Here is a 22,735-nt window from a genome sequence, read left to right as displayed (position 1 = left end):
TATTCCCACTTACTGACTTCAGTTGTTTCGATGTAGTTACACTTTCTTAATTTGCCTAATTAACCCATTTGTCACAGGGACAAGTTGTGAAGTGGCCTGAAAAAAAAAAGGCTGGATCAGCAGTAAAACCGTCACACGTGTATTCAAGACACCAGACTCATCAAGCAGAGCTAACCTTGCTGGCTTAGGCATATTCTCAAGATGGAAGACAATCCTATACTTAAGGACTTTCTGTGCGGTGAGGTAACCAGAACCAGACAACCAGCAGGATGCCCAAAGCTCCACTTCAAGGATGCTTGCAAGCTTGACATGAAGGCACTAAACAAGTATCTTGCATGTGGGAAACACTAGCTGATGACAGAGGAAAATGGTGACATAACCTGTGGGCCGGTTTGCGCCACAGCAGCTACAGTGTCTTATCAACAGTCACCAACACTGAAAGCGGTGACAACTGATAACCACTCCATGTGCGACACTTGTGGCAGAACCTTGCTCTCATGAGTTGGTCTCTTCGGCCATATGTGCACCATATGAAGCTACCCCTCCCCAACGGATTTGATCTTCTGCACGTCCATCATCTTATATCGATGGAAAGATGCCAACAAGGACGGATGGCTCACTGAACACAAAGAGTTAAAATTGATGTTTCTCAAATCTGACTCAAAAGCACATTAACATTTTTTTTGGTATTAGCTTTTCTTACTAGCTGATTTTGTTAATGGTCACAGGTGTTGTGGGATCTGGAGCATGGTTGTAACTATTAGCTGCCAAGATGGAAGCGTGTTCAATTTGGCCTGTTCCTTTCAAGGTCACTGCTTAGGTACATCCCTTAGGTAAGTGGCTCAAACTGGTAAATTCTAAGCTTACTTAGCAGCTAGTTAGAGTTGAAAGTCTTAGATTGGCAGTTACTTAGTTCATTTCTTTCAGGAAAGGCCAGGTTATCACAAGGTCAGATAAAAAGACAGCAGAAAATGACTTCCTCTTTTTGTATTTTTTTTTAAAAATTGTTTAGTTGTGACTTGTCAATGTTTATATGCAATGTCCGGAGAGCTTTGCCTGAGGTGCACCTGGAATACAAAATGCGACAAATAAAGATATGTATTATTGAGTGTCCCATGGCATATCTTGTGGCTAGTCAGATGATAACTTCTATAAGGAGGGCAATGTTATACAACATAATGCAGAATGTAATATGTTCATGTTTCAGGATTCTTGGGGGTTACTAAAGGTGAATCTGCGTTACTTTAAGGCCAGAAAGTCCAACTGCTGTTAAGTAATATAACAAGTCATATAAGAATCAAATTTGAGGCTATGGACATTCAGACTTCTGTAATTTGTATTCCTGGAGAGTTCCTGTGACTGGGAAGTGTGATATAAATACTTCAGTGATACACTTGAAGTGTGATCGCTGTCCCATTTTATATTATACACTTGTTGCATGATTTAAAAGAGGATCCAAGTGATTTATTTCCCCCTCGGCACTGCCATTTGTCTGCCTTAATAGCATAGCAACCAAAGCTAAGAGCCAATGCAACTCTGCACCAGTCAAAAAAAAGATAGCCTTTGAATCTGAAGTTGCCTCGTCAGTATATTTTTCCTCCCCTTCTCTGTGGGGGAGAGCAAGTGCCCATGGTTAAGATTGGGAGCTCACCAACTCAAACCTGGGATCCCTAATCTACGGCTGCAGAGATCGGTACAGAAGCTGCAGGGAATGCGAAACATTACATAATTTGAACAACACAAGAGCTTGAAAACCAGTGGTGAAATAGGTAAACAATAAAAACACACGTACTTGTATCTTTTCCATCAATTGTACAATTTCCTTAAAGCTACACTTCTCTGTTACATTCACCTATATGGTGAGAATTCTCAATTTTCTCTGCAGCTATACAGGATAATCCTTATGCAATATGTTTACTATGTAAACCACTTCAACTGATTCTATGCACAAGTTAGAAAATGTATTACAGCTGGCTAATCTCCCACAACTTTGTTCACAAGTAGTCTGAAGTTGTTGTGATTACACCTGCTAAACTGGTTGTCTCTTTAAGACCACTGCTGAAGTACTCCGTGCAATGAATTAGTCTAACTAGGCCAATTAGCAGCTAATTGATTTCTGAAGGTTCAGCAAATTGCCAGACACTTGGCTTGTCTTCTTGGGAACAGACCAGTGTGCCTCAAGGTCAGAAAGGCCAGAAAGAGATAGTCGGCTTGTTTTTCACTTTACGAACATAAAGCTCTGTTTTGATGTTGTTTTTGTAATTCACCATGGACTGTGAAGGAACTTCTCAAAGCTTATAGTGATCTACAATGTAAACTGTCATGCAACCACCAGCCATAACTTTCAAGACTCTAGCCCACATTTGCAGCATTTATACTCAGAACACAGTCCACCCAGCTTATGAAATCTCATACACCTACAACTATTTTCAGCCCAAAAGAGTAATGCCAGATTGTTAGGTAAAATTCATAAGCACTGATGTATTTGATTGTATTGATGTTAATTTAATGAGATAACATATAGGTTGTTTCACCTTTTATGGTTCAGTGCTGTTTGACATCTTGCAAACATTACTGCAAGACGAAAATGTTCTGAAATTTTAGGTTAGTGGCCAATGGTTTCTGTAAAAGATAAAGCGTGATCCTCTATCTTTAGAGGTGGACATTGACCTGCCCAGAACCAACCTGAAAGGTTAACTGCGTCTCTCACAGATGCTGCCAGACCTGCTGAGTATTTCCAGCATTTTCTGTTTTTATTTCAGATTTCCAACATCTGCAGTCTTATGCTTTTGCTTCCAGAACCCTGGTTCCCTTCCCTACCCCCACCCCTTGCCTTTCTGGTGAAGGCGTCTAGCACATCCAAATTATTTAGCCGTCTTTTAGTCATTTCACAGGTGCAACTGGCAACCTAAGGAGCACCGTATTTTCAGCGTTCCCTGCCTTTGTTTTTCTTGATGCTTACCTTGTCTGGAGCCGGGAACTGGAGCTGGTTGACGTCCAGTGGCGTGATAAGAGGGATGGTGTCAAAACCATCTTCGGTGGCCGCAGCCTTCCCGGTGTTCTTGTCAGTCAGGTTGTTTCCCAACTTCACCATGGCTGCAGAGGACAGACGATCAGGCAGAGCGGCTTTCTTTATTCAGAAGCTTGGGGGCGGGGGTGGGAAGGAGTGCAAAAACAATGAAGCAGATGGAGCTTTAGAGAAACGAGTCTGGAAATCAGCAACCTCCTGTCAGAATTCAGCACCGTCACAATACTCAGGAGATCCTCATGAAATGTGCGGATAGATATTTCTTGTGCCTCTTTCATTTTGATTTCAACCCCCCCCCCCCCCACCCACACACACTAAGCTGCACCACTGGGATCGTTCGAAGGAGATGTGATAAAGGCGAGGTTAGATCATATTATTAAACCATATTATTTATTTTCAAACCCGTAACCAGGGAACCAAGCACTTTGTTCGGCACAGACCCCCAGCAATTCCTGCATTACAGAGAGAGAGAGAGAGAGAGAAAAATATATATATTTTGACCCACTGTAAAACTGCGCACGAACAAGATACTGTTCAAATCTGAGGCACGTAGATTTAAATTATTTTTCTGTGGGGGGGGGGGGGGGGGGGGTAGGTAAACAGGACCTGGACAACCTTGCCCGTGACAGTTTCAAACACACGAATTGCCTGACGCCGTCATTCAACATCGTTCAAATCAACAAGAACAACGTTTGCAACACAAAAAAAATCCAAATCGAAACGGTGGAATCACCGCTGGGGGCTTCGGACAGAATAAAGAGCCCGAAATCCTCGCGGAACAATGCCTTTTTTTTTTGAGCGGCGGGGGTGGGGGGGGGTGTAGGTTTTGTGTGTGTTCCCTAATATCAGGGGAGCACGCTCGGTCGCTGATTCACCTCGTTCGCTTGGCGAGAAGCAGCTTTGCCAACTCTCTGCTGTTCCCCTGGAATTATACTGACCGGGGGAGAGAGAGAGAGAGAGAGAGGGGGGGGGGAGGAAATAAAACTGCAATAAAAGAACCGGCTTACCTGATATTTTTTTAATCAAAAAATAGTATTTTTTTTGGGAGGGGGGGAGAGGGGGGGTAGGGGGTGGGGGCAGGCGAGGGAAAGATTTGCCGTCTCCGAGAAAACGTCCACCCTCCTCAGATAGAAAAATGGCGGAAATAAAGAGAAGCCAACCCCAAGCAGCGCTACATCGGATGCAGTAAAGTCATTGATCGAGTTTGGAGAATGTTTTCATGTTCGAGCCTCGTCTGTGGTGACGCAGCCGCGGCACCAAGTCTGGCAAGCAGCAGGAGATCCCACCTTTAAAGGGACAGCGGATCATCTTTCCTGCTGCATCCAGACTGCATCAAACTAGGGGACCAGGTGGGGGTGAGGATGGGGGGGTGGGGGGAAGAGCAGCTTTTACTTTAGGGGAGCCTCTTTTTTTATTATTCGTTCGTGGGATGTGGGCGTCCCTGGTTAGGTCAGCATTTATTGCCCATCCCTGACTGCCTTTGTTCAGAGGGCATCTTAAGAGTTAACCACATTGCTGTAGAGGTTCTGGAGTCACATGGAGGCCAGGCCAGGTAAGGACGGCAGATTTCCTTCCCTGAGTGCGCCAGATGGGTTTTTACATAAACAATGGTTTCACAGTCATCATTGGACTTTTAATTCCAGATTGTATTTATTGGGTTCAAATTCCACCACCTACCATGGTGGGATTTGAACCCCGGTTCCCAGAGTATTACCCCTGGGTCTCTGGATTACTGGTTGAGTGATGATACTTCCCTGTCTTGATTAGCCCCTTTCTCAGGAACTTTAACTTCAACATAGACTATCAACTGACCCGCACTGTGTGCAAGTGTAAAATAAAAGTAGTGACATGCACTATGGCACCCAAAATGTCCCAAAGAGCTTCGCAGAAGAGTTGTACAGCAAAATTTGACATCAAGCCACATCACAGAATCACAGTGTAGAAGAGGCCCTTTGGCCCATTGAGTCTGCACCAACATTAAAGGAGATATTAGGGCAGATGACCAAAAGCTTGGTTAAAGAGATAGGTTTTAAGGTGCACCTTAAAGGCAGGGGGTGAGGTTAGAGCGGCGGAGAGGTTTAGGGACAGAATTCCAGAGCTCAGGGCCTTGGCAGCTGAAGGCACTTCAGGCCAATGGCAGATCAGTTAAAATTGATGTGCAAGATGCCAGAAAAGGTGGAATGCAGATATCCCAGAAGGTTCTGGGGCTGGCTGAAGGAGATTGAAAAGTTAGGAAGAGTCAAGTCCTTGGTAGGGTTTTGAAAAACGACAGTTAGAATTTTAAAATCCAGGCATGGCTTAACCAAGACCCAAGGTAAGTCTGCTCACCACCACCTTCTCAAAGGTAATTATGGATGGGCAATAAACACTGGCCTAGCCAGCAACGCACACACCCCATGGATGAATTTAAATAAGAGCACAGGGTTGATGAGTAAACGAGACTTGGTTCAAGTTAGGATATGAGCAGCAGAGTTTTAGATGTCCACAAGTTTACAGAGGTTAGAATGTGGGAAATGCTGGAATAGACAAGACTAGAGGTATGAATGAGGGTTTCAATGGCAGATGGCCTGAGGCAGAGGTGAAGCCTGGGGTGGATCTGCATTATCTAATCAATTCTTTCCTGGTTTCAAAGGTGAATATTTAAACAGACAATATCTTGCATTTGTATAGTGCATTTAACATAGTGAAACATCCCAAGGCATTTCATAGGAGTGATCATTTTAAAACTTGATACGCAGGCACTTAAGATGATACTAGAAAAGATGATATTAGGACAGGTGACCAAAACCTTGGTCAACAAGGTAGGTTTTAAGAAGTGTCTTAGAGGAGGAGGAGAGAGGGATTTACAGAGTTTAGGAACTAACCTATGCCATTGTGTGTTTATTTATTAAACCTCCTCATTTTTGTTTTACCACAACTTTCATGATTCTCAGTGCAATTATTGAATTACAAATTGACTGCTAGAGGAATCTCCATCTGTGCAGTGATTGAACTGTACTAAGCATATGGGACATGAAGCAGAGACTTGAGCATGCAATCCAGACTGACACTTTAGTGCAGTACTGCTATGGTGCTATACTGTCAGACATGCTGGCTTTTGGATGAGATGTTAAACGACTCCCCTTTTAGCTGGAAATAAAAGATCCTGATACCACTATTTAAAGAAGAGCAGGGGAGCTCTCCTAATGACCTTCCAGTATTTATCCATCATCCATCACGAGAAAAAATTGACAGCTGTGCCTGCCCAGGACATCTCCTTCAGGTACCATTCCCTAAAAGGGAATAGCAACCATAGACTTCCATTGGATTGGTCCCTGATTTTGCTTGGCAATGTATGTAGAAACTCTCCTGCTCACCATCAGGCATATTGGAAGGACTTACAAGCTAATAATCAACCTAGTTGGTCATGTTATGAACACATCTTCCATACCCATTAAGTCCTGAAGTGGGACTTGAACCTGGAGTTTCTAGCCCAGAAATAAGGAAGTCACCACTGCACTACAAGACCCCTTCCTGCCCAGTGTAAAACATGTAATTGATTGGCTATGAAGCACTTTGGGGCATCTTAAAGATACCATTTAAATTAAATGCCCTGTTTCCCCTTTTTATAACATCAAATCTGCAGATTACAATAGCTTTGTGGCCAGATGCTCACAATAAAGCATTTATAGTACTGTATTCAAAGTATCTGGTCAAATTAAATAGATGGGTTAAAGTAGTTAGGTTTATCAAAGCTGAATAATTTCAATGTGGATGTAAGTATGAGTTGGTGCACATAGGAAGATGCAATGTACATGCTTGATGTGGTCTTTGGCAATGATAAAAAGAATTTAGGCATGATGATTGTTCATTTACTGAAAATACTATCCGATATATTACTGTGCTCAACAGTGCTAATCAAGTTCCAAGAAACATCTCTAATGCCTTCACATCCTTCATAAAGTGTCTAGAATTAGATGCAATATTCCAGTTGAGGCCAAACCAGGTTTAATGTAACTTCTTGGTTTTGTACTATATGCCCCTATTGATAAAGCCTAGGATGCTATATGCTTTATTAACTGCTCTTTTGACCTGTCCTGCCATCTTCAATGATTTATGCACATATACACTCAAGTATCCCTGCTCCTGCACCACTTTTAGAATTGTACCCTTTATTTAATGTTCTTTCTCTGTTTTCTTCCTACCAAAATGAATCACTTCACATTTCTATAGTCAACGGTAACCCCCAGGATGTTGATGGTGTGGGATGCAGTGATGGTAATACCATGGAATGTCAAAGGCAGATGGATAGAAGGCAGATGTATAGATTTTCTCTTGTTGAAGGTGGTAATTGCTGGTACTTCTGTGGTGTGAATGTTACTTACCACTTATCAGCCCAAGCCTGGATGTTTTCCAGGTCTTGCTGCTTGTGGGCATGAATTGCTTCAGTATCCAAGGAGTTGTGAATGATACTGAACACTGTACAATCATTAGCGAACATCCCTATTTCTGTTCTTATGATAGAGATAAGGTCATTGATGAAGCAGCAAAAGATGGTTGGGCTGAGGACACTTCCCTGAATAACTTCTGCAGCAATGTCTTGGGGCTGAGATGATTCACCTCCAACAACCACAACCATCTTCCATTTTGCTAGGTAAGACTACAACCAGACTGCCCCCTGATTCCCATTGGCTTCAATTTTACTAGGGCTCCTTGATGACGCACACTTTCCCAAAGTGAGAAAGATGAGGCTTGATACAAACTGATTGCTTGCTTCTTTTCATAGTAAAACAAATTTGATAAAACTGTCATGATTGGTCTCTCCTAATTCAATCAATCATATCTTCTTGTAATAATAGAAAATAAATAACAAACTCTGCTTCCCCACATCTGCGAGTCATCTTATTAAGTAAGGTGACTTCGAACTGTCCTTCAACATTCCCATTCTCCTAACCATGGCAAAAACCCTTGCAATTTTCCCTTTTAAAAAATGCGAAAGACCTTGCAGCCTTTGCTGGAATTGACTGTCTGTGCCTCTGTCACTGTCGCTGTGTTTTTAAAAAAACCTAATGCAGTTCATGGCCAGAAAGGAATGCTTGCCAAGTGGCAGGAGCCAGAGACTATATGAATTATTATTATATTATTGACCACTAAGACAAGCAATTTAATTGCTTAAAATTTAAAATTTTGGATTGAACAACCAATAATTCGTGAAAGTCCTTCCTAAATTGGTAGTGCTATTTCCTCTGTGTCAGTTGCATACTTATATATGGGAAAATAAACCATTGGCTGTGTCGTTGGTTCAGTTGAAACCATGCGGGTATTTGGAACCTGTGTTTCTGGTGTAGCTGATACTTGCGGTGAAGATAACGCACTTACTTTATGGCTAAGCCAAAAAGTCTAGTCCAATTTAAAGAAACTAATGAAACTGGAAAAATATCCTTCTAACTTTCAGATCTTCATATGCTCAATGATAAATGAAGCTGCTTTTGATATCCACAATGTCTTTCGGGAGAAAATAAAGTATAAGAGTTTGTAAGCTACTTCTAACCTACTTACCTCCCTCACCCTACAAGTTCTTGGGAGAAATCAATCGTAGAACTTCCTTAACTGGACAGGCAGTACCTGTGGAGTGAGAAACAGAGTCAATGGGCAATATTTAATAGAGGCGGGGGAGGTCCTGCTTGCTGGCTGGCAAACCAGTGAGTTGCTTCCTTTGGGGTTCCAATGAATTAAGTGCCAATGAAGCCCTTAACTGGGCAGTGGCAGGCCTTCCCCAGGTTCAAGCGCCCCAAGGATGGAAGTCTTGCCCACCAAGGGCTGCCAGCCAGAGGCCAGCAGCTCTTCATTGCTTGGCAGTGCCACAGTGGAAGCGGTGGCTGCTGCTGGTACTGTATCCACTTGAGGCCCAGGATCTACAATGGACCAGGCAGAGGTGATTGATGGCAGAAGTGGGGTTCGCAGAGTGGGGATTGCAGGGTCAGCAACAAGGGCAGGGTGTTGGCTTTCAGCAGACCACCCTTTCCTGATGCCAGGTCCTTCGATCAGCTACTGACTGCCTTTGAATGAGAGGCCCCCATGGAAGCCCACAAACAACTTGGACAGGGTTTACATTTCAAATTTCCCGCATGGCAAATCCCCTGCCCACTGTTGGGGGAATACCAGTAGCAATGGGATGAGGCACTTAAATGGACATTGTTAGGAAATAGAGATAGTTTAAGTAAGTTATTTCTGTATTTGTGGGTGTTAGCTCTAATGTTTAAGTTTGATTTGTATTTCTGTATCTGTGTGTTAAGAAATGTCAAACTGAGTTTTAGTTTCACTTTAAAAGTTAAAAGCCTGCATTACTAATGAGAGTTTTACGACTCTGAACCAAGCTAAACAAACAAGAGTCGAGAAACTGGGCTGTTGCTTAGCAACAGAGGTCCAGAGAGGCAGGTGTATTCCACAGACCCACACTAGAAACTAGAAACAACAGTTTGATTTGGAAGCTGTTTGAGTTCAGTTGGTTTTGCAGACAGCTGCCAGGAGAGACTGGAGCAAAGGGGACAGATAGCCAATCCCATGCCAAAGAAAAGATCGGAAAATCCAGGTGAGTGGAACAGGAGTCCCAAGAAGACCTTCTAGTCAGAGGGCAGGACAGGAACCTGGAAAAGGTCCTGTTAAGTGTAGTTAAGAGTGAGGGGCAGAAAGAAAGGCTCCACGTTTTAGATTTAAAGAGACAAAAGCTGCAGAAAGCATATTTAAAATGAAGACAGCTTGCAAGAGATAAGAAGATCCAAAGAGACGACAGAAGGCCTGTAGCTCTTTGTTATGGGCATGTGAGGCAGTGGTGTACTGTTGATGGCTGAGTCAGTGAGAGAGAGTGTGTGGAAAACAGTTTGAATGCATGTGGTGACCCAGGGAAGAGGAACATCAGAAGAAGAGTTTGAAACCCTGGAGGTGAACCCTTGCAGAAGGCATCTGAGAGAAAGCATTGGTTTGGGAGAAGATTCCAAGGTGAGGTCTTGGAGAATTAAGATTGGAAACCCTCGTGTGAAAGGTGGAGTTCAGTGAGACCTGTTGGCTCATAGTGTGACAAGCGTCAGGGGGGAGTTGAGGAGAGATCCATAGCATCTGGTTGAGGTGGCATATGTCACTTGTTTTGAGAATGTGGTGTGTCTGACCACAGGGTCACCATAGGTTTACATGGGCTGTGTACTTACTGTGGACATTAGAGAATAAGATAGCTTTTGTAACTTGTGTTATCCTTACAAATCTATACATAGCTATAAAGGTATAGTTGTGGGTGAATGAGTATTGTAATATAGTTCATCTTTTCTTGTTTAGTAAATGTTTTATGCTATGCCAGAAGTTCATTAGCTGACTCTGGTGACTCTGTTCAGTAGCCCCTCTCCACATATCTAAACAAACAAATAAAAGTTAGGATCTTTCAAGCTGGGTTCCACCCTGGGATCAGGCTTGTCCAGTGGTAACCTCAGCTGAGGATCATAACAAAGTTAATTTCCCACTTAAGGGCCTCAATTGATAGCAAAGCAGGAAGGCGGTTCAAGGATGTTTTCACCATGGAGTTAACTAGGGCAGAGGCAGGGAGATATCACAGCCCCCACCTCCCTCCCTCTCACCTGATTAAATGCCCAACCCCACCCTAACTCACCATGGGGAGGGCATTAAATTCACCCAACATTTTAGGTCGATATCTTTTCGTCAGTACCCTGATCAACCAAGAGAAGGTGGTTTGACCTCTTCTTGGATAAGGGCATTACCTGGCACTTGTGTGGCATGAATGTTACTTGCTAAATAGCAGCCTAAGCCTGGATGTTATCCCGGGTGTTGGTTATGAATGGAACTGAACACTGTAGGAGCATCAGCAAACATCCTCACTTCTGACCTTCTGATGGAGGGAAAGTCATTATTGCAGCAGCTTAAGGTGATTGTGTCTGGGACACTATCTTGAGGAACTCCTAATTCAATGGCCTGGAGCTTTGACAATTGGCCTCCAATCACAGCCATCTTCCTTTGTGTTAGGTATAACTCTAGCCCATGGTGAGTTTTTTTCCTGATTCCCATTGACTTCACTTTCACTTTGTGTAACACTTTATCAAATGCTGCCTTGATGTCAAGGGCAGTCACTCTCGCCTCACCACAGGAATTCAGTTCTTTTGTCAGTGCTTGGACCAAGGCTGTAAGAGGTCTGGAGCCAAATGACCCCTGCAGAACCCAACTGTGTATCTGTGAGCAGGTTATTGGTGAGCAAGTGCCGTTTGATAGCACTGCCAATGATGCCTTCCACCACTTTGCTGATGATTGAGAGTTGGCTGATGGGGAGAGTTTTTGGTCAGATTGGATTTGTCTTACTTTTTATGGACAGGATGCACTTTGTCAGGCTAGTATTGTATCTGGACTGGAACAGCTAAGTAACTCTTTATTTTAATTGAGATGTATTCAAATAATCTACCAAATTTGTTTTGGATTATGTGCAGTCACTGACTTAACTGTCCCTTGCCTCCCTTCTTGTCTTGTATTTAGAGATACTTGGTGTCTCTAGGAGAAATATATACAAGCAGCTGAAACAATATTACCTGTTTTACACTGTCACCCAAAGGAAAATTACCCCAAAGACCCCAGCCAATACCTCTTCAGCTTCTTAGTAGCCAGATGACATTTTAATTGACTGAATTCTGTATGGGATGGCTCTTGTTTTCACAACTGCACTGTAAGTAACCCGGGAAGGTGAATTAAATTACAGGTTTCTTCTTTACATAAAATAATGCTAAGCCTATGAAGATTTATACTAAATAATTTAAAGTTTATGTACTCTAGTGAACAATGGATCGGAGAGTGATTTCAAGGCATTGATTAATTGAAGTATTCAGATGGCAGCATAAGGCACACCAGTTCATAATAGATGTGATACCGACATTCTATTCTTGTCTTGAAAACACTCCAGGATATATGCCACATTTCCTCGGTAAATTGAGTTATTTTTCAAGAGGAACTTTGGTTTTGTAAGTACATTTTCATATTCTCTGCTAAATTTCCTGATCATTGTTGTTGGAAGTATCTCATGAGCATGTCTTCTTGGGATCCAGGATGTATTGCTTTGCTTGCTGGGGTGCCTCCACTGTGATCATTTGAGCCATTGTATGACTGGTTATCTTAAATTTCTGAGGGTGAATTTCAATGGCATGGAAGCATCAGAAAATTTGGCAGGAATTACCGAGCCAAGCCATTTTTTCCAATGCGGATAAGTTTTTGCCAATATGCCATTCGGTTTGGAACATTACTTAATTTACCTACAAAACGTGACAGACATCCCTGCGGTGTTTTCAATACAAGAATTGAATATCAGGTATCATATCTGTCATGAACTGCTGTGGCTTAGGATATCATCCGAACTGCTCAATTAATTAGTGCCATGAAATTGTTCTCATAGATCCAGTGTTCTCTGTAATTCAAAGACAGTGAACCATTTTGTACAGAACTTTATAGGCTTTGCATCATTTTATGTAAATAAGAGCCCTGTAATTTTATTCATCTTTCCAAGTTACCTGTATAGTAATTGTGAGAACAAGTAGCCATCCCTTGCCCCTTGACTTTTGCCAATGAAAGTGTCATCTGACCACTTAGAGGCATGGAAAGTGATCCAGAGGTGACTCTGCTTCCACATTGTTCAAGTTTGCAATGCTTAATTCTCCCAAATGCTAAGGAATTTCTTCCAGAAGCTCCAAAATTTCACCTCCAGTCTGTGCCCTAGTTAACTGGTCTCAATTAGGAAAGTGGCAAAATTTAGTTCAGCATCTCTGAATTGGCCGGGGGTTGGCGGGGGTGGGGTGGGGGGGGGGGGTGAGGTTGGTGGTGTGGTGGGCAGGTGCAATTGGGCGGGTAGGATGTTGGGGCAAAGAACTACGGAGGGTTCCTCCTGAACAAAACCTAGCAACCCCCTTGCTAGAAAGTAAGTGAAAAATAATGGGCTCAGCTACGATTCTTTCCACAGTTGAATAGCTTGCCATTTCTCACTGTTCAGGTTTATATGTGAAGAATATGCCTCCTTGGGGGAAGTACTAATGGACTGCAAGTGTTCATCAAATCAGTAAGGGTGATAGTGCCTTCGGGAGAGAAAAGAGGAAAAAGGTGGAAAAAAATTTGCTGAGACAACTGTTTCCATTACTTCCAATATCAGATATTTGCATTTTCATTTCAATTTTACTTTCAGAGAGCGTAAAGTTTGAATTCTCACACCCTTGATCTCTGCATCTCACCTTTGGGTTCCTGTTAGTGACTGTGACAATATTTAGAGATCAGCAGGGTGAGGATATAAATGGGGTTATTTTGATTTTGGGTGAGAGTGTAAACAGGTGACCTTGGGTCAGTCACTTGTGTATCTCTGCCTGATTTGGGGGAGACGTAGTCAGCTGATTCAATATCACTTGTACACTATCGCTCAAAGTCAGATGTACCTGGAAACTGGGCAATCTTAAAACTGTCTGTGAGGAAACTTGGGAGCATCCATACAATATCTAATACTGGTATTTCTTTAAAAACTACAATTGGTGGGCCTCTTTAGTTGGCATCTGTGCTTGCGAGAAAACTTAATTGTGGGGTGGGGGTGGTAATTAGGCATTGTTGAAACATAATAAAAACAGAATTACCTGGAAAAACTCAGCAGGTCTGGCAGCATCAGAGGAGAAGAAAAGAGTTGACGTTTCGTGTCCTCATGACCCTTCAACAGAACTGAGTGAATCTAAAGAGAGGGGTGAAATATAAGCTGGTTTAAGGTGGGGGGGAGGGGGGTTGGGTGGGGGGAGAGAAGTGGGGGGGTGTGGTGTGGTTGTAGGGACAAGCAAGCAGTGTTAGGAGCAGATAATCAAAACATGTCACAAACAAAAGAACACAGAGGCGTTGAAGGTGGTGATATTATCTAAACGAATGTGCTAATTAAGAATGGATGGTAGGGCACTCAAGGTAAAGCTCTAGTGGGGGTGGGGTGGAAAGGCTAGCAGGGCATAAAAGATTTAAAAATAATGGAAATAGGTGGGAAAAGAAAAATCTATATAAATTATTGGAAAAAACAAAAGGAAGGGGGAAGAAACAGAAAGGGGGTGGGGATGGAGGAGGGAGTTCAAGATCTAAAGTTGTTGAACTAAAGCCATATGAACACACTCGACCTCTCCCTCCAGCAGCACCGCCGCACCCTTTTTCAAAGCAGCGCGTGCCCCCAGTTTCATTTTATTCTTCGTCTCATCCGACACCTCAACAAGAAACTTTTTCTCTTTTTCTCAAGTGCTAAGGAACGCAAGCTCCAACAACTCATCGACACCAACACCCATCCAGGGCCCTCCACCCCTGCCTGTCCCTCCGTCCCCACCCCATCTTCCAATCCCAGCCCTGACCGTGTATTCACTATACCCCCTGACCTTCCCCTCTCCGACGCTGAACGTTCAGTGCTGAACAAAGGACTTAGTTTCATACCCTTACGTCCTCATCTCAATGAATTTCGGGCTCGGCATGATGCTGAACTCTTCTTCCGCAGTCTTCGTCTCCGTGCTCAGTTCTTTGGCTAGGAGTCCTCTCCCTGTTTAATGGGTCCTTTTACTCACCTCCAATATTCTCCCTCCACCTGGACCCCTCCCTCTGGATTCTTACCTTCTCTTGATCTTTTCATTGAGAACTGACATTAGTCGTCTCAATTTCTCTGCTCCTCTCACCCATTCTAATCTGTCTCCCTCTGAACTTACTGCACTCCGTTCTCTCAGGTCCAACCCCAACATTGTCATTAAACCCGCTGACAAGGGTAGTGCTGTTGTTTTCTGGCGCACTGATCTCTACCTCGCAGAGGCTGATCGTCAACTCTCAGACACTTCCTCCTATCTCTCCCTGAACCATGACCCCACCACTGAACATCAAGCCATTGTTTCCAGGACTGTCACTGACCTCATCTCCTCTGGAGATCTTCCTTCCACAGCTTCCAACCTGATAGTCGCCCAACCTCAGACGGCCTGCTTCTACCTCCAACCCAAAATCCACAAACAGAACTGTCCCGGTAGACCGATCGTGTCAGCTTGCTCCTGCCCCACGGAACTCATTTCTCGTTATCTTGACTCCCTTCTCTCTCCCCTTGTCCAGACCCTTCCCACCTACATCCGTGATTCCTCTGACACCTTACGTCACATCAACAATTTCCAGTTCCCTGGCCCCAACCGCTTCCTCTTCACCATGGACGTCCAATCCCTCTACACCTCCATTCCCCACCAGGATGGTCTGAAGGCTTCTTCCTCGAACAGAGGCCCGAACAATCCCCATCCACCACTACTCTCCTCCGTCTGGTTGAACTTGTTCTCACACTGAATAATTTCTCCTCCAACTCCTCTCACTTCCTCCAAATAAAAGGTGTGGCTATGGGTACCCTCATGGGCCCCAGCTATGCCTGTCTCTTTATGGGGTATGTGGAACATTCCTTGTTCCAGTCCTACTCCGGCCCCCTCCCACAACTCTTTCTCCAGTACATTGATGATTACTTTGGTGCTGCTTCATACTCTTGTCGGGACTTGGAAAAATTTATTAATTTTGCTTCCAATCTCCACCCCTCCATCATTTTCACATGGTCCATCTCTGACACTTCCCTTCCCTTCCTTGACCTCTCTGTCTCAATCTCTGGTGATAGACTGTCCACCAATATCCATTATAAGCCTACCGACTCCCACAGCTACCTCGACTACAGCTCCTCACACCCCGCTTCCTGTAAGGACTCCATCCCATTCTCTCAGTTCCTTCGCCTCCATTGCATCTGTTCTGATGATGCTACCTTCAAAAACAGTTCCTCTGCCATGTCCTCCTTCTTCCTTAACCGAGGTTTTCCACCCACAGTCGTTGACAGGGCCCTCAACCGTGTCCGGCCCATCTCCCGCACATCCGCCCTCACGCCTTCTCCTCCCTCCCAGAAATGTGATAGGGTCCTCCTTGTCCTCACTTATCACACCACCAGCCTCTGCATTCAAAGGATCATCCTTCGCCATTTCCACCAACTCCAGCATGATGCCACCACCAAACACATCTTGCCTTCACCCCCCCTGGTGGCATTCCATAGGGATCGTTCCCTCCGGGACACCCTGGTCCACTCCTCCATCACCCCCTACTCCTCAACCCCCACCTATGGCACCTCCCCATAACCACGCAAAAGATGTAACACCTGCCCCTTCACTTCCTCTCTCCTCACCGTCCAAGGGCCTAAACACTCCTTTCAAGTGAAGCAGCATTTCACTTGCATTTCCCCCAACTTAGTCTACTGCATTCGTTGCTCCCAATGTGGTCTCCTCTACATTGGAGAGACCAAACGTAAACTGGGCGACCGCTTAGCAGAACACCTGCGGTTTGCCGCAAGAATGACTCAAACCTCCCTGTTGCTTGCCATTTTAACACTCCACCCTGCTCTCTTGCGCACATGTCTGTCCTTGGCTTGCTGCATTGTTCCAGTGAAGCCCAACGCAAACTGGAGGAACAGCACCTCATCTTCCGACTAGGCACTTTACAGCCTTCCGGACTGAATATTGACTTCAACAACTTTAGGTCTTGAGCTCCCTCCCCCATCCCCACCCGCTTTCTGTTTCTTCTCCCTTCCTTTTGTTTTTTCCAATAATTTATATAGATTTTTCTTTTCCCACCTATTTCCATTATTTTTAAATCTTTTATGCCCTGCTAGCCTTTCCACCCCACCCCCACTAGAGCTGTACCTTGAGTGCCCTACCGTCCATTCTTAATTAGCACATTTGTTTAGATAATATCACCACCTTCAACACCTCTGTGTTCTTTTGTTCTTTTGTCTGTGACATCTTTTGATTATCTGCTCCTATCACTGCTTGCTTGTCCAACCACACCACCCCCCCTCCAACTTCTTTCCCCCCACCCAACCCCCCCCTCCCCCCCCCACCTTAAACCAGCTTATATTTCACCCCTCTCTTTAGATTCACTCAGTTCTGTTGAAGGGTCATGAGGACTCGAAACGTCAACTCTTTTCTTCTCCTCCGATACTGCCAGACCTGCTGAGCTTTTCCAGGTAATTCTGTTTTTGTTTTGGATTTCCAGCATCCGCAGTTTTTTGTTTTTATCTCATTGTTGAAACATATGTTTCTCTCTTCAAGTGATATCAGTTTGGGGCCAGGATTTTCCCCTCAGCGATTTGGGGGCGGGGCCCGCTCACTAAGGGGAAAATGACGCGGGATGATGTCGGGAGGAACCCCTGACATCATCCCAGTTTCTTTTAATTTGTAGGAAGGTGGGCGGACAACGAAATCAGCTGTCTGCCCGCCGACCTGACAATGGCCAGTTTAAGATAATTAAAATAATTAAAGACCTGCCTGTCCAAGCTTAAGGCGGGCGGGCAGGCCAGGAGCCCCAGCGCGCTCCAGGTTATTCATGAAACTTCATCCATTGATGGGATGAAGTTTCATGTCCGTTTTTTTAAAAAATTAATAAACTTTATGTGTTTCTTATTAACATGTCCCATCTCGTGTGACATTGTCACATGAGGGGGACATGTTAATAATTTTAATATTTCTCTATTTTTTGACTCTTCTTACCTGTCAGTAAACTCCCTGAGGCAGCGCTTTGCCTCACGAGCAGTGCGCTCTATCATGCGCATGCGCGAAAGAGCGCAGTTTGATAGATGGGGTATCCCTCCATAGCGCTTCCTGTTGGGAAGGCTGCTGGGCGAGCTTTAATTGGCCCACCCACTCAAAATGGCGGTGGGCCCCGTTTTGGTGGCGGAGGTTGGCTGCCTGCCCACCGCCGAACCGGTGGGGCCCTCACGCCATCCGAGGGCAAAATTCTGCCCTGGCATGCAGATGTACGGTGGGGGGAACCGGTCCAGGATTTCTCTGCATGCTGCTGTGGAGATTTAACTCCACAGCGTGTGTCTTTCATCCTTGCCAGGTTCCTCGCCTGGTAGTCAACCTGATTGACAGGCTTGGCTTCCACAGCTGAGTGGAGAGCACTCTGGAGGAGGCTGCAGAGCCGGATAGATCTAATCCCTGACCCTGGGGTGGGTCTCATCCCAGAAGCAGGGTCCATTCTCTGAATCCACATGCTGGGGGGTGGTGGGTGGTGGGTGGGGGTGGGTGAGAGTGGGGGTGAGTGGGAGTGGGAGTCCAATCCCTCATCTTTGGGTCCAATGCACAATCCCATGGGAGGGACCTCCAATTCTGGGGTGGGGAGGGTTTGTGGTGGGAATGACTGTTCTGATGCTTATCCCAAAATATATTTCTTGAATCTTGCATATCAATCTGAACAGCAAAATGACTGAATGCTCTCAATAGTCACCTCTTTCAGCATGTATTGCTTGAATTACAACGCTTGCCATCCAGTCAAATAACTTTATTGACATTAGTTGAGAAGTCTGAAATTCAGACCATCCCTCTTTCCCAGTAAGAATGAACACACAGGGGAAAGTGGTGTGATGAAGGAATATATAAAGAAAATAAGAAGAGATGATTAACTGGACACAGAATTCTCTGCTGATCATTGCCCAGAAACCGGGTAAGTAACTCTAGGAATATGATAGAGAATGCCAAATGGCAGAGGTTCACAAAAATCCACTTCACTTGCCAGCAGTAATCAGGGACTTGACATCCACCTTTTCATTGAAAAGATCCTAAAGGATAATTAAATCAATAAGATGTTTCCATGCAAAAGAGCTACCTGTAGAAAAGCTTTGAAGATTGATGGAGTGCTAAAAGCAGTTTAGCTTTGAGCCAGTCAGTTCAACCTGGTCACCATTGTAATTATAGGCTGCTTCAAGCATCTTCCTAATTGAAAGTATTGAGAATTGCCGAGGATATTAAAATATTCTTTCGTCCGTTCTCGTACTCTTTCATCCCTATTCACATCTATTCACCTACAGTTCAGCAATCATGTAATTCAGCCTAGCTGCCTACCCTCCTTTCCTTTCATCTCCCTCAGTCCATTGTAAAATAAATTTTCAATTACAGGACTTTCTTGCTCTTCACTTTCACTGTTAAAGGCCACCATCCACATGAAAAGAGTGCTTATCTAACCTTTCTTCATTTGCTGCCACACACAAGGCGCAATTACATAATTCATATCAACATATCATTTTCATCACAAAGGCAAACGGACAATGATGCATCGCTTTCCACCTCTTCACTTACCCCCAGCTAAATCAAGGTTTGTTAAATGGTCTTCTTGGAGGCATGGATGTTTAATATTAATTTTCACAGCTCTAGCAGGAGCTCCTCAGCAAAGCACCATCTGTTTAACTGCAATTCGTAGCAATAGAAGTGACAGCTGCCAACACAACAGGCTGAATTTTTCATTTGACTGAGGAGGCTGGACTGGCGGCAGGCGAGACTGCAGCTTCACGTTCTGAACAGCATGTCACCTTCCCAACACTGTTTCTCCCCCAGTGATTTTGGAAGAGGCAGCAGGGTCCTATATACCGAACACGCCAGGTAACCAATCAAGCCCCTTGAAGGCTTAATTAAGGGCACTCTCCCAAACCCAGTTCAATTTTCAATCCGGCACAGGGATTACGTGTTGCATCAGGAGGACATTCCTGAAATCATGGTGGCCTCCCAACAGCCGGGCAGGTAACTATCGGATCCAAGGTCTCCAATCTAATTGGAAGGCGACACTCTGGGAAGAATTCTGCAACCCCCCCCCCACCCCCCCCCGTCGGGGGGAGGAAGTGCATGAGCTGGCATGCCGCCATTTTACTTGGGCGGGCCAATTAAGGCCCACCCAGCATGATGTCCGCCAGGAAGCGTGATGCTCTCCCTGTGCAGGCTGGTGGGGGGGATTCCCTCAGCCGAGTGTGCACTCTTTTGTGCATGCATGCGAAAGCGTGCACTCATCTCCCTGAGGTTAAGTGCTGCCTCATTGGCGCCAAATTTAAAAATGGTGAAGGTGCAAAAATAAAATTTCCCTGACATGTCCATCACTTTAAAGCATACATTTATTAAAATTTTAGAAACCCTCATGAAACCTCATTCTGCCCGTGGATGAGGTTTCAGGCTTTTTCTGAAGCCCGCCAGGGCTCCTGGCCTGCCCACCAACCTTAAGGTTGGACGGGAAGATCCATGAATGATCTCAATTACTTTTTAAATGGCCTCAATAGACCGTTGACAGGTTGGCGGGCGCACAGCTGATTCGGCTGCGCTCCCGCTGACCTGAAAATTGAAATAGGGCGGGGTGACGTCGGGAGTTCTGCCCGACGCCATCCCGCGTTATTTTACGCGTTGGCAAGCGGGCCCCACCCTCCCCGCTTGCCGACCTAAAGATCCTGGCCTCTGAATATCAGCCACGGCCGTGCAGTACCCATTACTGATGTCCGAAGGCTTTGGCCTCTCTGGCCCTCTCACTTACCTAAGTTGTGGCCAGCGACAGGATTGGAGGTGCTCAGGCTCCTTCCCACATACTTCAGCAACTCCTACCTCTGATGATGGGCAGACTTCTAATGGCCCTTCCCTCCAGACTCAGGACTCCATTTGCCATCCTTAATTGGGTGGTGAACGCAATATCCGGCCATCTTCTCGAAAATTGCATCAGGTGCCGATGAGGTACTGGGGCAGCTTCCGGAACTGCTCCCGACATTGGGGTCCTGACCCAAAAAGGAGAATTCAGCCCAACATGTGGGTTATTTTATCTTTCTGGTCAGCTATGTGTTTGGCAAGAGGGAAAACAAATTACTGTGATTAAGAGTATCCAAAACTAACTACTGAGGAACCCGCACAGGCGCGGGTTCTACTTGTCTGAATTTTCACTGAGTTGGAAAGGCTCTTTGTCTTAGCCAAAATCAGTGCTGGAGCCCCAATTCTGGAAGTCCCACCCCTCTGAACCTGGCACCCACCATTTTAGCTGGGGCCGGGGAAAAGGTGGTGGGTTGTAATTTATACACCTATGGTTCACAGAGGCAGCTGTATACGCAACTGGCAGCCCCTGTGGCTGCTCCTGCATTGTTTTCAGGGCAGACCCCACTCCCATTAGCATCTGCCCCTAGAACAAAAATACAGGGGGATTTTCCAGTCGGGGCACTTCCTCCCGAGTTAGGTTTGCGGAGCCAGGAATTTTTGTGAAAATTCAGCCCAGAATGTACATTATCATTTGAGGGTCTACCATCCTGTGTGGCTGTGCATGAGATACAACGAACACGCTGTGGGGTTTTGTGAGGATTTGGTATGGCTGGGGAGCACATGTGGAACAGGAAACACTTTATGGTAAGCAGCCTTTGTGTTGTCCACGAGATACTATAGGTACCATTGCTTTGCCAGATTCCTGTCATCTTCTCTATGTGGCCCCAGTTTCTTCACAGAAGTACATAGGATTTGACAGCACAGAAACAGGCCAGTCAGCCAAACATGTCTATGCTGGTGCTTATGCTCCACATGAGCCTCTTCCCACCTTACTTCATCTCGATATTTCAGCATATCCTCTATTCCTTTCACTGTAATGTACATCTCTAGCTTCCCGGGGAGGAGACCAGAGAGGAGAGGCCAGCGAGAACAGTATAAAAAGGCACAAAAAACAGACGAGAGGCCAGCAAGAGCATATAAAAGGGTGCGAAAAACAGAGGCCAAGACCAGAGGGGAGAGGGGTACCCTCAGGACCTTCAGGTGGTGGAATTCGAAGTGAATTCACGATTCAAAAAGTGTCGCGATGCAGGGGAGGCAGCTGATTGGTAAGGAGAGTCAGATGAGTGCTTCTACTTCTGCTTTTTTACTAATTAAACTGCTGCAGCCCATTAGCTTAAACAAAATAAGGCGAGGACTTTGGATGGTAGTGGGAGTTTTGGAGTGGAATAAGGCCCCTAACATCATTAATATTCTTTAAAGAGAGTAACTAACGAGCTTCATCTAAAGGGAAGTCATGGCAGCAGACCTCGCTCCCGTGATATGCCTCCTCCTGCGCTATGTGGGAAGTCATGGACACTTCCAGTGTCCCTGGTGACCATGTGTGCAGGAAATGAGCCCAGCTGCAGCTGCTGGATAACTACACTTTGGAGCTGGAGCTGCAGTTGGATTCACTGTGGAGCATCCGTGATGCTGAGATTATCGTGGACAGCACATTCAGTGAGGTGGTCACACCGCAGGTAAAGACTGGAACAGGCAAAAAGGGGATGGGTGGCCACCATGCAGAGTAGAGGAAGGCAGGTAGTGCAGGAGTCCCCTGTGGCCATCTCCCTCTCTAATAGATATACCGTTTTGGATACTGTTGGGGGAGATGACTTCTCAGTGGAAAGCAGCAGGAACCAAGTCCATGGCACCATGGGTGACTCTGCTGCACAAGAGGGGAGGAAGAAGAGTGGCAGGGCTATAGTGATAGGGGATTCAACAGTAAGGGGAACAGGTAGGCATTTCTGCGGCCACAAAAGTGATTCCAGGGTGGTATGTTGCCTTCCTGATGCCAGGGTCAAGGATGTCTCAGAGAGGCTGCAGGGCATTCTGAAGGGGGAGGGTGAACAGCCAGTGGTTATGGTCCATATTGGTGCCAACGACATAGGCAAAAAAATGGATGAGGTCCTTCAAGTTGAATATAGCAAATTAGAACATAAATTAAGAAGTAGGACCTCTAAGGTAGTAATCTCAGGATTACTACCAGTGCCACATGCTAGCGAGAGTAGAAATAACAGGGTATATCAGATGAATACATGCCTGAAGAAATGGTGTAGGGGGGAGGATTCAGATTCTTGGGACATTCAGACAGATTCTGGGGAAGGTG

The 22,735-nt window shown here is 45.2% G+C and overlaps 1 protein-coding gene across 3 annotated transcripts in view; it reads right to left on the bottom strand.

Moving 5' to 3' along the window:
* Nucleotides 1-20,486, bottom strand: part of LOC121277999 (neuronal vesicle trafficking-associated protein 1-like) — a 68,420-nt gene extending 47,934 nt beyond the window's left edge. The window contains exons 1-2 of one of the 3 annotated variants that reach the window (XM_041187989.1): nucleotides 20,384-20,486; nucleotides 2,963-3,143 (exon numbers count right to left, since the gene is read on the bottom strand). In XM_041187989.1, the coding sequence (XP_041043923.1) occupies nucleotides 2,963-3,094 (132 nt within the window). In that variant the 5' untranslated portion in view covers nucleotides 3,095-3,143; nucleotides 20,384-20,486. Of the gene's footprint in view, nucleotides 1-2,962; nucleotides 3,144-3,903; nucleotides 3,924-4,035; nucleotides 4,072-20,383 lie in introns of those variants that run through there. The other 2 variants (XM_041187999.1, XM_041188006.1) reach the window with 2 other exon arrangements.
* Nucleotides 20,487-22,735: the final 2,249 nt, after the last annotated feature.

This window comes from Carcharodon carcharias, chromosome 1 (assembly GCF_017639515.1).
Source record: "Carcharodon carcharias isolate sCarCar2 chromosome 1, sCarCar2.pri, whole genome shotgun sequence".
Lineage (NCBI taxonomy): Eukaryota > Metazoa > Chordata > Chondrichthyes > Lamniformes > Lamnidae > Carcharodon > Carcharodon carcharias.
The sequence above is the reverse complement of the archived record's forward strand: the minus strand, read 5'-3'. Positions and strand labels throughout refer to the sequence as shown.